At 47.2% G+C, this 14705-nt stretch overlaps 1 protein-coding gene across 1 annotated transcript in view; it reads right to left on the reverse strand.

Annotated features, from left to right (window-relative positions):
* The window catches only part of LOC146339305 (uncharacterized), a 235057-nt gene that overhangs the window by 176065 nt on the left and 44287 nt on the right, over positions 1-14705 (reverse strand). Inside the window, 7 exon segments of the mRNA XM_084811682.1 lie at positions 2082-2205; positions 3658-3797; positions 4420-4605; positions 6100-6249; positions 9660-9788; positions 10622-10780; positions 14397-14516. Of these exon segments, the coding sequence (XP_084667808.1) occupies positions 2082-2205; positions 3658-3797; positions 4420-4605; positions 6100-6249; positions 9660-9788; positions 10622-10780; positions 14397-14516 (1008 nt within the window).

The raw sequence follows: 14705 nt of genomic DNA on the forward strand, positions 1-14705 counted from the left end.
CTTTCCCGTTGTGACATTTTGTTTGTTTGTTTTGCTCAAAATTGACCTCCCTAAACCTGGGGATGGGGAGACATATAGGGCCCTCATTTGTTTTCCCCACAGGGAGAAAAACAGCTCAGAGAGGGCAATTTTGAGCAAACAGGTGGCAGTAGGGGAAGGGGTTAAGCAGCCCTTTTCTCTCCCCTGCCCTGTAGTCCCTTCGCTGGAACCTGCTAACTCCGCCAGCTGCTTTTCCAGTTCCCACTTTTAAAAAGCACACACGTCAGGAGAATGTATACACATCTCCCACCCATGGTCTAGTTTGACCCACTTCAGGTGCTCGCTGGGTGGCAACTGTACCGGAGGAGCAGCCATGGATTCCTCCTTCACCATCTAAGGTAAATTGTGATGCTGTCAGGGATCCCCTTATGACCTGGATCCCCCTGAGCAACTCCTTAAGGATCTCTTGCCTCCTTAAGAGTCCCACCTTCCTTCCCCTTTCCAATAATGTGGGGTTAAGGCTGTAGGAGACACAGCGTTTAACCACAAGAGTTTACTGGTAAATTAAAGCAAGCAAATCACAGCTAAAGGTATTTACACAATAAAGCTGAGTGATTCAAAAGGCATTATGAGAAAATAAAAGTTGCAAATGCAAGTTCCTTTATCCTAGCTGTACTTAGGCTTTTCCAGGCTGCTCCTTCCTGCTCCCTCTTCAGGCTCTGGTCTCCCCAACTCTGCTCTTACTGGTCTCTCACTCTTTTTATATACCCTCGTCCCTCAAAACCGAAAGTGCCATTTCAAACACGAAGAAATGAAACTTAACTGGGGAAATTAAACTGAAACTTAACAGGGGAAATGAAACTATTCCTCTCAGGAATACCCCTTCCCAACAAAAAAAAAAAACCCTCCAGGCCTCTAGGCCTAACCCTTTTCCTTGCCTCTGTAGGCCTCAAACCTTCACAGATGCACTGCAGACTTTTGATCGATTCTGCTGTCAATAATGAAAAAAATAGGAGGGGAGAAGATTGTGTGAATCAGGTTTAGGCACAATTGGGTCTCTGCACGCAACACTCATGAGCCAGTGTGGTGTAGTGGCTAGAGTGTTGGACTGGGAGCCCAGCGATCTGGGTTCTAGTCCCCACTCAGCCATGGAAGCTCACTGGGTGACTTTGGGCCAGTCACAGACTCTCAGCCCAACCTACCTCACAGGGTTGTTGTGAGGATAAAACGGAGAGGAGGAGGATCATATAAGCTGCCTTGGGATCCTTGCAACAGGAAAAAAAGGCGGGATATAAATGCAATAAATAAATGAATAAATATTATACAGGTTGCCACCTGGTAAGTATGTGAACAGGGGGCCTTGATTGGGGGCTGGCTTCTGTGCACAGGGATTGAGCCCACAGGGTGGGGATGTTATCATGTATTGGACTGTCAGGCTGGACTCTTAGCCCATAGAATCCCAGAGTAGTTCTGATTCTGAGGTGGAGCAGCCGCTTGTGGGAGAGGAGCGCGCTCATCCCTCCCAGGGCCAACAGCTGGCAGAGATTCCTCCCGCCGGCATTCCTGACACAGATAGCGATCCTGGGAGTGAGGGAGCGTGGGAAGAGGGCTTGCTGGACGTGTGACGCCGACGCAGGGAGCGGCGCCAAATGGAGGGTGCGGAAAGGAGGTGTAGCGCCCATTTGGTGCGCAAGCAACGGTTGCACCCAGAGGATCCAAGGGAAAAGGGGAGGGACTCTCCTAGCCCATAAGTTCAGGGTCTGCCAGTGATTCTCCTTCAAACAGGGATCAACTGTTCCAACTCAGAGCATAGGTATTCTGCTGCTCATAGCTAGTCGCTGATAGTAGAGTTGTTAAGTTGTAAAAGGAATAAAGCTTTGTCTGTGTCTGGACTTGGCTACTGGATTAGAATGAAAGAGGCCGCCAAGGAGCTCCCTGACATGGACAGTAAAGTTGCTTACTTAGAATCAGTTGGCATTTTTATGCGATGTATTAATTAATCTGGGTTTCCCGCTGTTATTGTTACTCATCTGACCTTTCAGGATGGGGTGTTCATCAGTTCAAAGAGATAAAAGGAATAAAAAGAAATCGGCGACCCTCACCAGTCTTCGTGTTTCCCCCAGCATAACGGAGTCTCTTGAGAGCTTTTAGGACACTGTTCCGGTCTTTATAGCGGTTGAAGTGGAATTCTGTCCTGGGCTGTTCGCTGTACTGAACTACAGCAATCTGGCAAGCACAAAAGACTGTCAACCATCTGAGTTCAGTTTGAAAGCAGTGGAGGCTGGTGGCTCCGATGTCAGTGCGGCGGTGGATCCGCTCCGGGTTTCAGCCAGAACCAGCCAGAACACGAAAGGTTTCTCACCTTGGAGAGCTCCTTTAGAGTTTTGACTGAAACCCTGAGTGGATTCACCACCCCACTGACATCGGAGCCACCAGCCTCCACTGTTTGAAAGGGAACTGAAGGAACCTGCTCCTGCATTAATTCCCCCAGTTCCCAGGGAGGCGTCTGGTGAACCAGGGAAAAAGCATAGACTAGTGGTAGTGTTATGGGGCAGCTTAGGATGACCACTTACGAATCTTCAAAAAAGAGAAAATGCGTCACCAAAAAACAGTACAAAAGAGGACACCAATTTGCATAGAATTTGTATATTGATCAGCCATTCATCACCTTGGATGAATGGCCAATCAAACCATGGGATATAGTGTCTATGGCAAAAACTATAACTTTGATCAGAGTGAGGGAGGGCAGATAATCATTTGATTGTTGCATTGAAAAATGGACCTTTTATTATGTATTGGTCTAATAAAGTGCAAGAAAGTGTCAATCCACATTCTTTATTAGTGGTATTATGAGGCTGTATAGACTGCACTTTATATCTGACAAGTAGCTATTTTTTTAATTTGTAAAATGGAATATGAATGCTTTAACATTTGCTAATTCTTTGTATGATCCAGTATTTGTAATATTTGTAAAATTTAAAAAGAAAAAAAAATTGCATATGTGTATATATATGGATGCAAATTGAGAAGTAATTATTGGTGATGTGAACAGAAATACCATACATCTCACCATGGTATGGAAAACTGTGATCATGTGACCTGTGTGCCTGCCTCCTCAGTCTGCTGTCCAAGTGCTCATCATGGATAGGCAACAGTTCTTATGGTTCTTTAGGCTTTTCTAGATGAGGCTTTTATTGTGTGCTCGCCATTCCTCATGGTATTTACGGGAGTTTTAGACAATGACATCATCCTCCAGTTTCTCTCCTGTGTTTTCCAACAACTTTCCCAGGGGGTTTTGGGCAGGGAAAATGTGGTCTTTTTAGAATTGTGAAAAAAGTGCAACTTTCCACCAGTGTAGTTGCATCATTCTGCTTTGTTCCATTATACCACAGCACCACCTAGAGGTTATGTAGCAGAACATACTAAAAGGCAGGAAAGAAAGAAAAAACCCTGTATGTAGAGATTTGATCTTAATCCTGCAAAGAATCTGGCAGAAGAAGTAGCGGGTTAAAAAGCCTCATCTAGAAAGGCCCTTTACCTATAAACTGGAATTGGACAGAACAGCCCTTCAAACCGAGGACTGTCCTCTGTAAAGGAGGACACATGGCCACCCCAGCAAGGACTGGAGGAGCCTCAAAGACAATGGACCATGAAAACATAGACATGACAAGCTTTTACCTGTGTACTTTCAGGCCCAATTTTGGGAAAATAAGAGACAATGCGGAAGAGGAAGTCCTTCACTTTGATGAAGTTGCTTTGGCCAATGCTTGAAGATTCATCCACCAGGAAGGCAATGTCTGCTTTGAATTTGCTACAGACTAGGAGGAAGGGAAGGCAGCAACTTTTATCAGTCACAGAGAATATACATTTGTCCCCTTCCTCTCCTGTCTTCTTTTTTAAAAAATAAGGGTGGATTTACTTTTTAAATGTTGAACCCTGCTTTGGAAAGGATTGGGAAAGTGCGTTAGTAACGTCACTGGTTCCCAGCCAATCGGTGCTGTGTACAGAAGTATTTGCTGCAGACAAAAATACTGAGTTTTCCCCTCAGTCTGGGCTCAGTCCGAGGGTGAAGCTTGTACATCTGATCAACAGGTTGTCAGTGCCCTTCCACAGCAGGCTCACTACCAAATTAGAGATGTCTAGACACACTCTTTGACAACACCGTGGGACCTTTTTGGTGTTGGCCCCATAATTGTGAACGGCCTTCCTAGGAAGACCCACCTGAGCTCAAGTCTACATATTTTCATGAAATGCCTCAAGATACTTAGCTACTTCAAAGTGTTCTGACTGATCTTGTTTTGATAATGGGTTTTTGAAGCGTTTAGTTATTTTATTGTCCCTAATCCCTGTAGGCCTCCGAGAGTGGATTGCAGACGGACAGTTTATACACCATTAAAATAAATTCATGAACAGTTCAGAAACTCTTGTGAGCACACTTACTTGGACCAGACGTGGTTGCTAAGGCGGGCGGCGTCTTAGTGATCCTCACTGTATGGGCAGAGGTGGTTTTTGGCCCAACAGAGGTGGCCATTGGAAGAGTGACCTGGCTTGAACTCATCGACAGACGTCTCGTTGTAACAGGCTTGGCTGATGTAACAGGAATGGATAGATTCCCACGAGATCCCACTACAAACAAACAGCAAACATGGAAAGTTAGTAGGGCACATCCTTTCCGCACGCTGGGGAGAATAAGTGGTAGAATTCTGGACTGTACCACTTCCAGTAGCAGGTGAGAGGTCATATTCTTGAAAGCTTATGTAAAAAGAGAGTGGAATCTTTCCCCTTGCTTTCCCCTCTCCCTGCCTCTCTCCTCTCCTTCTTCCCATCCACTTTCTCTCACTGTAACCCCTTCACTCTCTCCAGTTCTTTCCCTTTTCTCTACCCCACCAGATCCCGAATTGTCATCATCACCATTTTTGCAGTATTTTATCAATGCCTCTATGTGGGTTGGTAATGTAGGTGATGAGGGGGGAAATTCAAACGATCTGAAACTGGGCTGAAGTATTCAGCCCAGCAATTCTCAAAACTTTCATGGAATGGGATGAAAATGGCCTTGAAGATTATTCTAGTTTTTCAGAGGTTGGGCAAATTCTATCTATTTTCATAGATTTTAGAGGGTAGGGTGAAAATGAACTTAAGCTAGGTTTGGGTGGATGGGCAAATTCTATAATTTCCCTGGACAGCATGGCCTTACCTTTAAATATGAGGTGGCTGAGGATTTCCCTTCCTTCCTTATATCCCCTCCCCACCCCACAAAAACACACACAAAACCCCTTGGTAAAAAAGAAAAATACACAGCCACCTTGTATTTAAAGATAAGACAATGCCACTCATTTTTAGAATTTGCCTGCACCCCCCCCCAAGTTGCCAAATATCCAGCCCACTTATGCAGTTGACAAAGGGTCCCACAAAAGTGGGGGGATATCTGGCCCAGCTTTAGCTGAAGGAACTGAAAACAGTGATTAACTGCAGATATTCCTGTTACAGAATTAACTCCAGAAATTCCCCTGGTTAAACCAGAATTCTGAAAAATGGAAAGCAACTCAGTGCAAACCAGAGAAACAGTAAAGGCATGGTGGAAATCCTATCATTCTCTACTAGTAGAGATGTCAGAGAAATCCGCAACGGATTCAGATGAGTTTGGATTTCTATGAATCTGGACCTGCGGACCAGCTTTTTCTGAGTCACATGGATTTGCAGACTTGCAGAGCGGTTTTTTACTCGGGGGCGGGGGAGGGTTTCACACAAATTTGTGTTAGTCCAAGTGGGCTTAGCACAAGTGCGTATTAGCACTAATGCACATTTGCGTAAGTGAAATGAAATACTTGTACACACCTAAAAAATCTAGTTCTTCCAATGAGCAGATGAAGGAATGAGAGACACCTGGCAATTCATGAAACACAGACAAAATGTATCTCATACTATCCGCACATCCCTCTCTCCTAGTTATATAGACAGATGCAAAGTGCGCTTTAGAATATGCTCTGGCACAGTTTATTGTATGTCGGTTAAGGAAAACTATGCAACCCGGCGGAGAATGCAAGATCAGACCATATTGTACCTCTGAAGATCTTAGCAGAGGTGGTGACGGAACAAAGACATCCTTGTGAAACCACTTACTGGTGCTTTGAGTAAGAGTTACTACTTTTCCTTCCAAGGCACCAAACACAGCACGGATTCCGATGGTGTACTGGGTGTGAGGCAGCAGATTCGCCAGATGATAAGCAAGCACATGGCTGTCCAGGAACTGACTCTTGGTTGTGTCTCTCTCTGAAACAGAAATACCACTAGGGATGGGGGAGAATTTCGTTCGGCCCACATTTTTAAGTAAACTGAGCTAATTTGCAGTTCATGTTTATGCAGATTGGAGTGCAGTTAGCCTTTGCATTGTTCACTTCTCCAAATGCTGCAATGCAGTTTTCTGCTCAATAACTGCTTACAGAAATGTGCATGTTAGGGAAAGCTGCATACAAAAAAATGTGTATATTAGGGAAAGGTGCATAGAAAATGCATACATTTGGGGAAATTGCATACCAAATAGTATTTGGGGGGAAATTGTGCATGAAAATTAATGTGGATATTTGTGCATTTTAACATTAAAATCTGCAGACTGATGTGGAAACTGGACAGAATGGACTAATGGCTGAATACATAAGAAACTCATATGGACCAGAAATAGACTAATTTGTCAATAACTGAATACCACCATCAAAGTCCAACTTGACTCCATGCAAAATTGCCGGTTGTTATTACATTGTGCATCAAAAGTGGCACTTCTCAGAGTAATGACTTCACAATCTAGGGTTCAAAGTACATTGATGCTGGGTTCTGTGATTCCTTCCTCCGTGAGAAGGGGGAGATGTCTAGGTAAAAGGTAGGGATGGATGGATTACTCATTCCTTTCCGGGTGGGGGCATCCACTGGGGGGGAGGCGATCCGTCCCTCCCCCCGGAATCCTCCCCGGCCAACTTTGCTCCATGGCGAGTAAATACTTACGTAGGCTATCATGGCTAACGCAGGGAGGCAAATGGCGGCTGCAGACCGGGGCAGCCATTCATGGCTGCAGACTGGGGCAGCGGACGGACTGGACCAGCCGACGCCATAGGGTCTGTCCCAGGAATAGCCATAGGGTCTGTCACCCCTGTTTCGCGGGGTGGCAGGGGGGACTGCTCCATTCCGCCACGGACTCCGGGGGGGTGGATTCTAAAGAATCCAGCCTCATTGGAGTCTGTGGTGGAATTCTCTAACACCCCTAGTAAAAGGGTACGAATGTGAGCAAATGCTCTTAGGCATGAGTCCTATTCACAAACAGATGCTCATATCTTGAATTAACATGCGAGCAAGGACCCCTGACTAGTCCTGCCCCCGAGGAGAGCCAGCGTGGTGCAGTGGCGAGAGTGTTGGACTAGGAGTCAGGAGATCCGGGTTCTAGTCCCCACTCAGCCACGGAAGCTCACTGGGTGACTTTGGGCCAGTCACAGACTCTCCGCCCAACCCACCTCGCAGGGTTGTTGTTGTGGGGATAAAATGGAGAGGAGGAGGACTACGTACGCTGCCTTGGGTTCCTTAAGGAGGAAAAAAGGTGGGATATAAATGTAATGAATAAATGAATGAATGAATCCCACCTCGACATCTGCAGTCTTGTCGGAAATGTCAGGAGCAGTGCAGTGCGCATTGGTGTGCGTGATGTTGGGGGTGTGGCTAGTCAGTTCATTCCAGGATGAAGACCAAAGAGTTATAGCGAAGGTGGGGGGAGAGAAATGTTCTCACGACCTCCTCTTCTGGGATTATAAAACTAGAGGGATGGGTCCCAAATGGTCCTCATTGCTGGATTTTCATGAGGCTCTATTTTTGCTATAGAAGCTGGCATTTCTTGAAGTCCACTTCAAATGAACACCCCTTTTCGAGCCTCATACTTTCAATCCCCGTTGATCTCCTAGTGCTGATCCTACCCAGACCTCTCTCAAAAACTCCGACAATGCTATGCTGGCTGACACAATGGGCCACCTCTTCGGGGGATATGTCAGTCCACCGGTGCTGGTGCTCCATTTCCATGTGCTCCATTACCGCGCTGCCTGCGCTGCTAGGTGATGCGAGCTTTATTATTGTCAAGGGCTCCTTGGAGGCCTCTCTCAGTCTAATCCAGTAGCCAAGTCCAGACACAGACAAAGGGATTCTTTTCAAAGCTTTATTCCTCTTTTACAACTTAGCAGCTCTACTGTTAGCAACTAGCTATGAGCAGCAGAGTACCTATGCCCTACGTTGGAACAGTTGGTCCCCATTTGAAAGGGAATCACTGGCAGACCCTGAACTTATGGGCTAGGGAGAGTCCCTCCCCTTTTCCCTTGGATCCTCTGGGCGCAACCGTTGTTTGCGCGCCAACCGGGCACTACACCTCCTTTCCACGCCCTCCATTTGGCGCCGCTCTCTGCGTCGGCGTCGCACATCCATCAAGTCTGCTTCCTGCTGTCTGTCACTCCCAGGACTGCTATCTAAGCTAGGAATGCCGGTGGGAGGAATCTCCGTCAGCTGTTGGCCCTGGGAAAGAGGAGCGCGCTCCTCTCCCAGGAGCGACTCCTCTTCCTCAGAATCAGAACTACCCTGGGATTCTATGGGCTCAGTGTCCACCCTGACAATTATACAGCCCAGCCACCCATGTGAGCCATACTTATGGAGATTGCTTCCACAACATATGGTGATGTCCACCGACTCAGATGGCTCTGGATTAGATTAATCAATACAGGAGGATAGAAATCAATCCATGGCTCTTAGCCATGGTAGCTAAATTGAACCTCCATGTTCAGAGACAGTGTACCTCTAAAAACAAATTGCTAGAGGACAATCAGTGGGGAATACCATCAGCTTCATGCCTGCCATGTACATTTCCTGACACATATGGCTGGCCACTACTGGAACACAGGATGGTGAGCTATATGGATCTTTGGTCTGATGCAGCATGTCAACATCACATAATGAAATGTGTACTTCTCTCTCATAGGCATTCCAGAAGAGGCATAGTACCACTGTTCCTGGACCACTGCTCAGAGCACACTGAGAATACAGAGTTTTGAAATTTAACAAGTCACACAATCAGTTCTAATTCTTCCAAATCCTTCCTATCTTAAGGAGCACCTCCAGCAACACCAGACAGGCTGCTTAACAAGATCATCCTCGGATGGCCTTCCCTCTGTCCCATCAGCCAGGACAGCCAGACTGGTGGGGACGAGGGAGAGGGCCTTTTCTGTGGTGGCCCCCACTCTGTGGAACTCCCTCCCTAGGGAACTCCGTCATGCCCCCTCTTTAATGAGCTTCCGCCGTGCATTAAAAACGTGGTTGTTCAGGCAGGCATTTGGGGTGGGTTAGGGTATTTTAGAAAATGTTTTTACTGTAGAATTTTATTGTTTTAAACTGTTTTATTGTATGCTGTACATCGGCCAGAGTGGCTGGGTGACCAGCCAGATGGGCGATTAATAAATTTAATAATAATAAATAATAATAAATGTCCGACCATCTGCAACTACCCTGATTACTTCTTCCTTCTGAGCTCCCAAACCTAGAATTTACGCAGCCTCATGTGGTCGTACTTCATGCAAATTGACTTCGCAGTCTGGGCATAGTTTGCCTTTTGTTTCCAGATGGCATTCGACCTGGCCAAATGGCAGTGAGCAATCGCTACGTACCTGGCCCTCTCCCTGCTGGCTTCCAGATGATCTTGTATTTGGTGGCAGCAGGGACGGCGCTCCAAGCCAGAGAGACAGACGTGCTTGTGTAAGAAGTTACCTTGAAATTAGATGCATAGCCCAGCGGAGCTGCAAAGGAAAGTCACGTGCTAAACTGCTGCCAATCCCCAGCAGGCTGTACCCCTCGAGGGCCTGGGCTTGTAGTGATGGGCCATAGCACCCCAGCCCGTCCCATGGGCCTGAAGTTGGAAACAGCCACACAGCTGAGGCAGCACCGTGCAAAATTTTGTATGGTTTGGTTTTCATTGCAAATGTTGTCATTTCAGGGCCATGAAAATAATCACCCCCCAAACAACCCTGCCTTGCATATTTCACATCTGTTCACAGCCATTGTTCCCCTAATCTGTTACAGCTTGGGTTGGAAAAGGGGGAGAAAGGGAAATTCGTCCCTGTTGCTGAGCTAACTGGGCCATGACTCTCTCGTGTTGGGAAGTAATTCCATTGTAACTAACGCAGTGCAGATCACCATCACCCAAGGGGTATGTAAACTTACCTGAAATGGAGAGGGAGTCATTTCATGGGTGGTGGTGGCAGCGGGGAGAACACACACACCCAAGCTGAAAATATTTTGATTATTTATCAGCTTTGCTATTGGGTTTTCCATTAAAAAATCCATAATTTTTGTGAACCGCCCAGAGAGTTTCAACTATTGGGTGGTATAAAAATGAAACAAACAAACAAACAAATAAATAAATACAGCCAACACTGGCAACCATGAGGGACAGAAACTTAATTTTATAAAAATGAAAACTGCCATCCTCAGGTTTCTAATAAGAATCCATGGATAGTATGCAAGTGCCTGACAGCCAGTACAATTTGTAAAACAGTCTATTTGAGAACCTGTACAAGGGAGGCGGGAAATGGAAGGTTCAGTTCTTCTTCTGTAAATCAACTGTACTTACACGTCCTTGCAGTAATGGTGATCCCAGGACCTTCTACCAAACCAAAGAGGACATATAGTGAAATCACGTATTCCGTATTATGGGCCAAGTTTCGCAGGTGGTAAGCTGTGGCGGAACTGTTCAGAGTAAGCTGTCGCGGTCGGTCTCTACCAAAGAACTCTTGAGACAGACAGAACAGGTAAAGAAATGGACATTGGAAGCTGCCTTATACATAGTTGGACCACTGGTCCATCTAGCCCAGTATTGTTAACACTGACTGGCAGCAGCAGCTCTCCAGGGTTTTCAGGCAGGATTCTTTCCTGCCCTACCTGGAGAAGCCGGGGATCGAACCTGAGACCTTCCATATGGAAAGCATGTACTCTAAGGACACTGTATGTGTGCATTTCTCCTAGTCATCTATGGAAAGGGAAATGTTTCTGTTATCCCATGCATTTGTGGAACGCTACCATCCCCATAAGTAGCTTATGGGAAGGGCAAGTACGTGAAGCCATCACAACTGTGAGCCACATCCATGATGCTGAGGTCTTATGCCCAGGGACCCTCTTTTTCCCTGAGCATGTACATGCTGTTTCCTCTTACATGCCACTTCTTACCACGCATAAGTGAAATGTAACAGCTGCGTCTTCAAAGATTATTCTTTGAATGAACAAGTGAAGGGGCAATTTAAAAGTTTTATGTAATAAAGGCAGCATTAGCCTTATTCACATTACCAAACAAACCCGAAACCAAATCCCACAGGAAGGCAAAAGTGGTCTTGGCATCACTTCTGCAAGTGGTCTCTCAATTACAGCAGTTGTGATGGATTTTTAATAGAGAGATGTGAGGAGCCCTTATCTAAACTCCATAATGACAATTATGCATTTTGAGCATCTAGTTAACAATTTGGAGCCTGGATACACATTATGTATCCATCTCCTCTCATTTAGACTACTGTAATGCGCTCTACATGGGGCTACCCTTGAAGACGGTTCGGAAGCTGCAGCTGGTACAGAACGCGGCGGCTCACCTGATTAAAGGCAGCCGCCGGCAAGATCACATCACTCCAGTGCTGAAGGAGTTGCACTGGTTACCAGTGGTTTTCCAGGCCAAATTCAAGGTGTTGGTTTTGACCTTAAAAACCTTATATATTTCCGGCCCAGCCTATCTTAAGGAGCGCCTCCAGCAACACCAGACAGGCCGCTTAACAAGATCAGCCTCGGATGGCCTTCCCTCTGTCCCATCAGCCAGGACAGCTAGTGTCAAGGGCTCCTTGGAGGGCTCTCTCAGTCTAATCCAGTAGCCAAGTCCAGACACAGATGAAGGGATTCTTTTTAAAGCTTTATTCTTCTTTTATAACTTAACAACTCTACAGGTAGCAACTAGATCTGAGCAGCAGCATCCCTATGCCCTAAGTTGGAACAGTTGGTCCCCGTTTGAAAGGCAATTACTGGCAGACCCCTGAATATAAGGACTAGGGAGAATCCCTCCCCTTTTCCCTTGGATCCTATGGGCGCAACCGTTCTTTGAGCGCCAACTGGGCGCTACGCCTCCTTTCCGCGCCCTCCATTTGGTGCCGCTCTCTACGTCTGCGCCGCGCATCCACCAAGTCAGCTATCTGTGCTGGGTCACTCCCTGGACTGCTTTCTAATCTAGGAATGTTGGTGGGAGGAATCTCTGTCAGCTGCGGGCCCTGGGAAAAAGGGGCGCGCTCCTCTCCAAGGAGCGACTGCTCTTCCTCCGAATCAGAACTACTCTGGGATTCTATGGGCTCAGTGTCCACCCTGACAGCTAGACTGGTGGGGACGAGGGAGAGGGCCTTTTCTGTGGTGGCCCCCACTCTGTGGAACTCCCTCCCTAGGGAACTCCGTCATGCCCCCTCTTTAATGAGCTTCCGCCGTGCATTAAAAACGTGGTTGTTCAGGCAGGCATTTGGGGTGGGTTAGGGTATTTTAGAAAACGTTTTTATTGTAGAATTTTATTGTTTTAAACTGTTCTATTATATGTTGTACATCGGCCAGAGTGGCTGGGTGACCAGCCAGATGGGCGATTAATAAATTTAATAAATAAAAAAATAAATATGTTCAGCATCATTGTGTCCAAAGTAGGGATGTACGAAAGTCACGTACCTTGAACGAAAGTTGATTCACGGTGGGGGGAGGCACTCCGTCCCTCCCCCTGAAATTCTGGCCGGGGGAGAGGCGCCCCGTCCCTCCCCCCCCCAAATTCTGGCTGTGGGGGAGGCACCCCGTCCCTCCTGCCACGAATCCTGGCCGGCCGGGAACGCAAATGGCGGTGGCCGTAGCCGCCGCCATTTGCGTCCCTGCAGTCAGCCGTGATAGGCTATGTAAATGTTTACGTAGCCTATCATGGCTGAGTTAAAAAAAAAAGAACCACGCGTATGCAAATGGCGGCGCCCATGGGCGCCGCCTTTTGCGTATGCGCGGTTGTTGTTGTTGTTGTTGTTTTTACTCAGCCGTGATTGGCTACGTAAACATTTACGTAGCCTATCACGGTGTTTTTTAAAAATCTAGCCGTGATAGGCTACGTAAATCTTTACGTAGCCTATCACGTTTTTTTTAAAAACTTGGAAATGGCGGCGGCGGCGGCGGCCGGTCGGAAGATCGGCCGCCGCAGCCGCTGCTGCTGAACCGCCGCTGAACTGCCGCCGGAGCCGCCGCTGCCAGGAGGATTCGCCCAAGGTAAGTCCCGTCCCGGGGGGGGGGCGGGGGGGCAGACCGTTTCGCCACCAATTTCGGGGGGCCGAATGCGCTGGCATTTGGCCTCCCTGAGATTTGTGGTGAAATTCTCTGACATCCCTAGTCCAAAGTAACCACATTGGCTCTGACTATTGAGAAGTCTGAAGCTTCCCTGGAGACTGGAAATGGCGAACACGCAAGGAAGCAGGAACCCCTGGCCCCAGTGAAGGCTGGTGGTTCCCATGTCAGCAGGGTGGTGAATCCACTCCAGGTTTCAGTCAGAACTAGGGATGGACGGATCACCCTGAGTCCACCCTGTGTGGTGCTTGCTGAACCCCCAGCACCTACCCTACCCAGGCGAGTGGCATGTGGTGAGCTGCTGGGCAGTTTGTGGTATGCACAGGCGTCCACTCCCTCATCGAGCGCCATCTGCCACTCAAATGGCTGCTCGTTCCCTTCTGTAAGTATCCCTTCTACGCAAATGGGGGCAATAAACGGACATCGCCTTTTTAAGGCCCCCATTTACGTAGATGGACTACTTACAGAAAAGAATGAGTAGCCATTTGAGTGGCAAATGGTGCTCGACAAGGGAGTGGATGCCCATGTGCTTGCCCAGCTCAGGGGACCGTGGGCTGGCATTTGGGGGGCTGAGCCCCAACCCAACGCACGCATCATCCCTGGTCAGAACCAGTCAGAACTCTAAAGGAGCTATCCAAGGTGCAGAAGCAATGCAGATCTCGGCTCAGAAAATGTTCTAAAATATGTATTTCTAGGTTTAGAAATGTGTACTTTCAGAGAAAATAAGTTTAGAAATGTGTATTCTGTGAGAAAATACATTCACGAATATGTATTTAAAAGGCTAATTTTCATGCGGGTTTTTCAAAAGTTGGCAGATTAATGCCAAAATGGGACAGAACGGATTTATGAATGAACATATGCCAAACCGACACCGACCAGAAATAGACCGAGGCATCTGTCCCTAACACAGACAAGGGTTCATCACACAGAGGAAACCAGTGAAGTTGTGACACCATTAAGCTATTTGAGAGAGAGGTTCTTGACCAAGTGATCTGGACTCTTTGCTTTGATGGTTCTTTTACCTGGAGTTGGACCCCATGCCACTCGGTATCCAGTAGCCCCAGGCACGGAATTCCAGAAAACCAGCGCGGAATTTATTGTGATTTCTGTTGCTTTCAAAATCTGCACAGCACTTGAGGACACTGTAATGAGTAGATATGTTAATAGCAGGAGAAAGGGGGAGGGTCAGACTGTTGTTCTAACATGCTAGGTGGATGGGGATGTTTTTCCTGGGTCCACAGTATCCACAAGCATCCTCCTGCTCACCCCAGACTGGGTCTAACCTTTGTGAATATTTAACAGAGCATTCGCAAAGGTCCACAGGCAATGGT

Source organism: Heloderma suspectum, chromosome 7, assembly GCF_057233095.1.
Source record: "Heloderma suspectum isolate Gila_16-S chromosome 7, 16-S_ref, whole genome shotgun sequence".
Classification (NCBI taxonomy): domain Eukaryota; kingdom Metazoa; phylum Chordata; class Lepidosauria; order Squamata; family Helodermatidae; genus Heloderma; species Heloderma suspectum.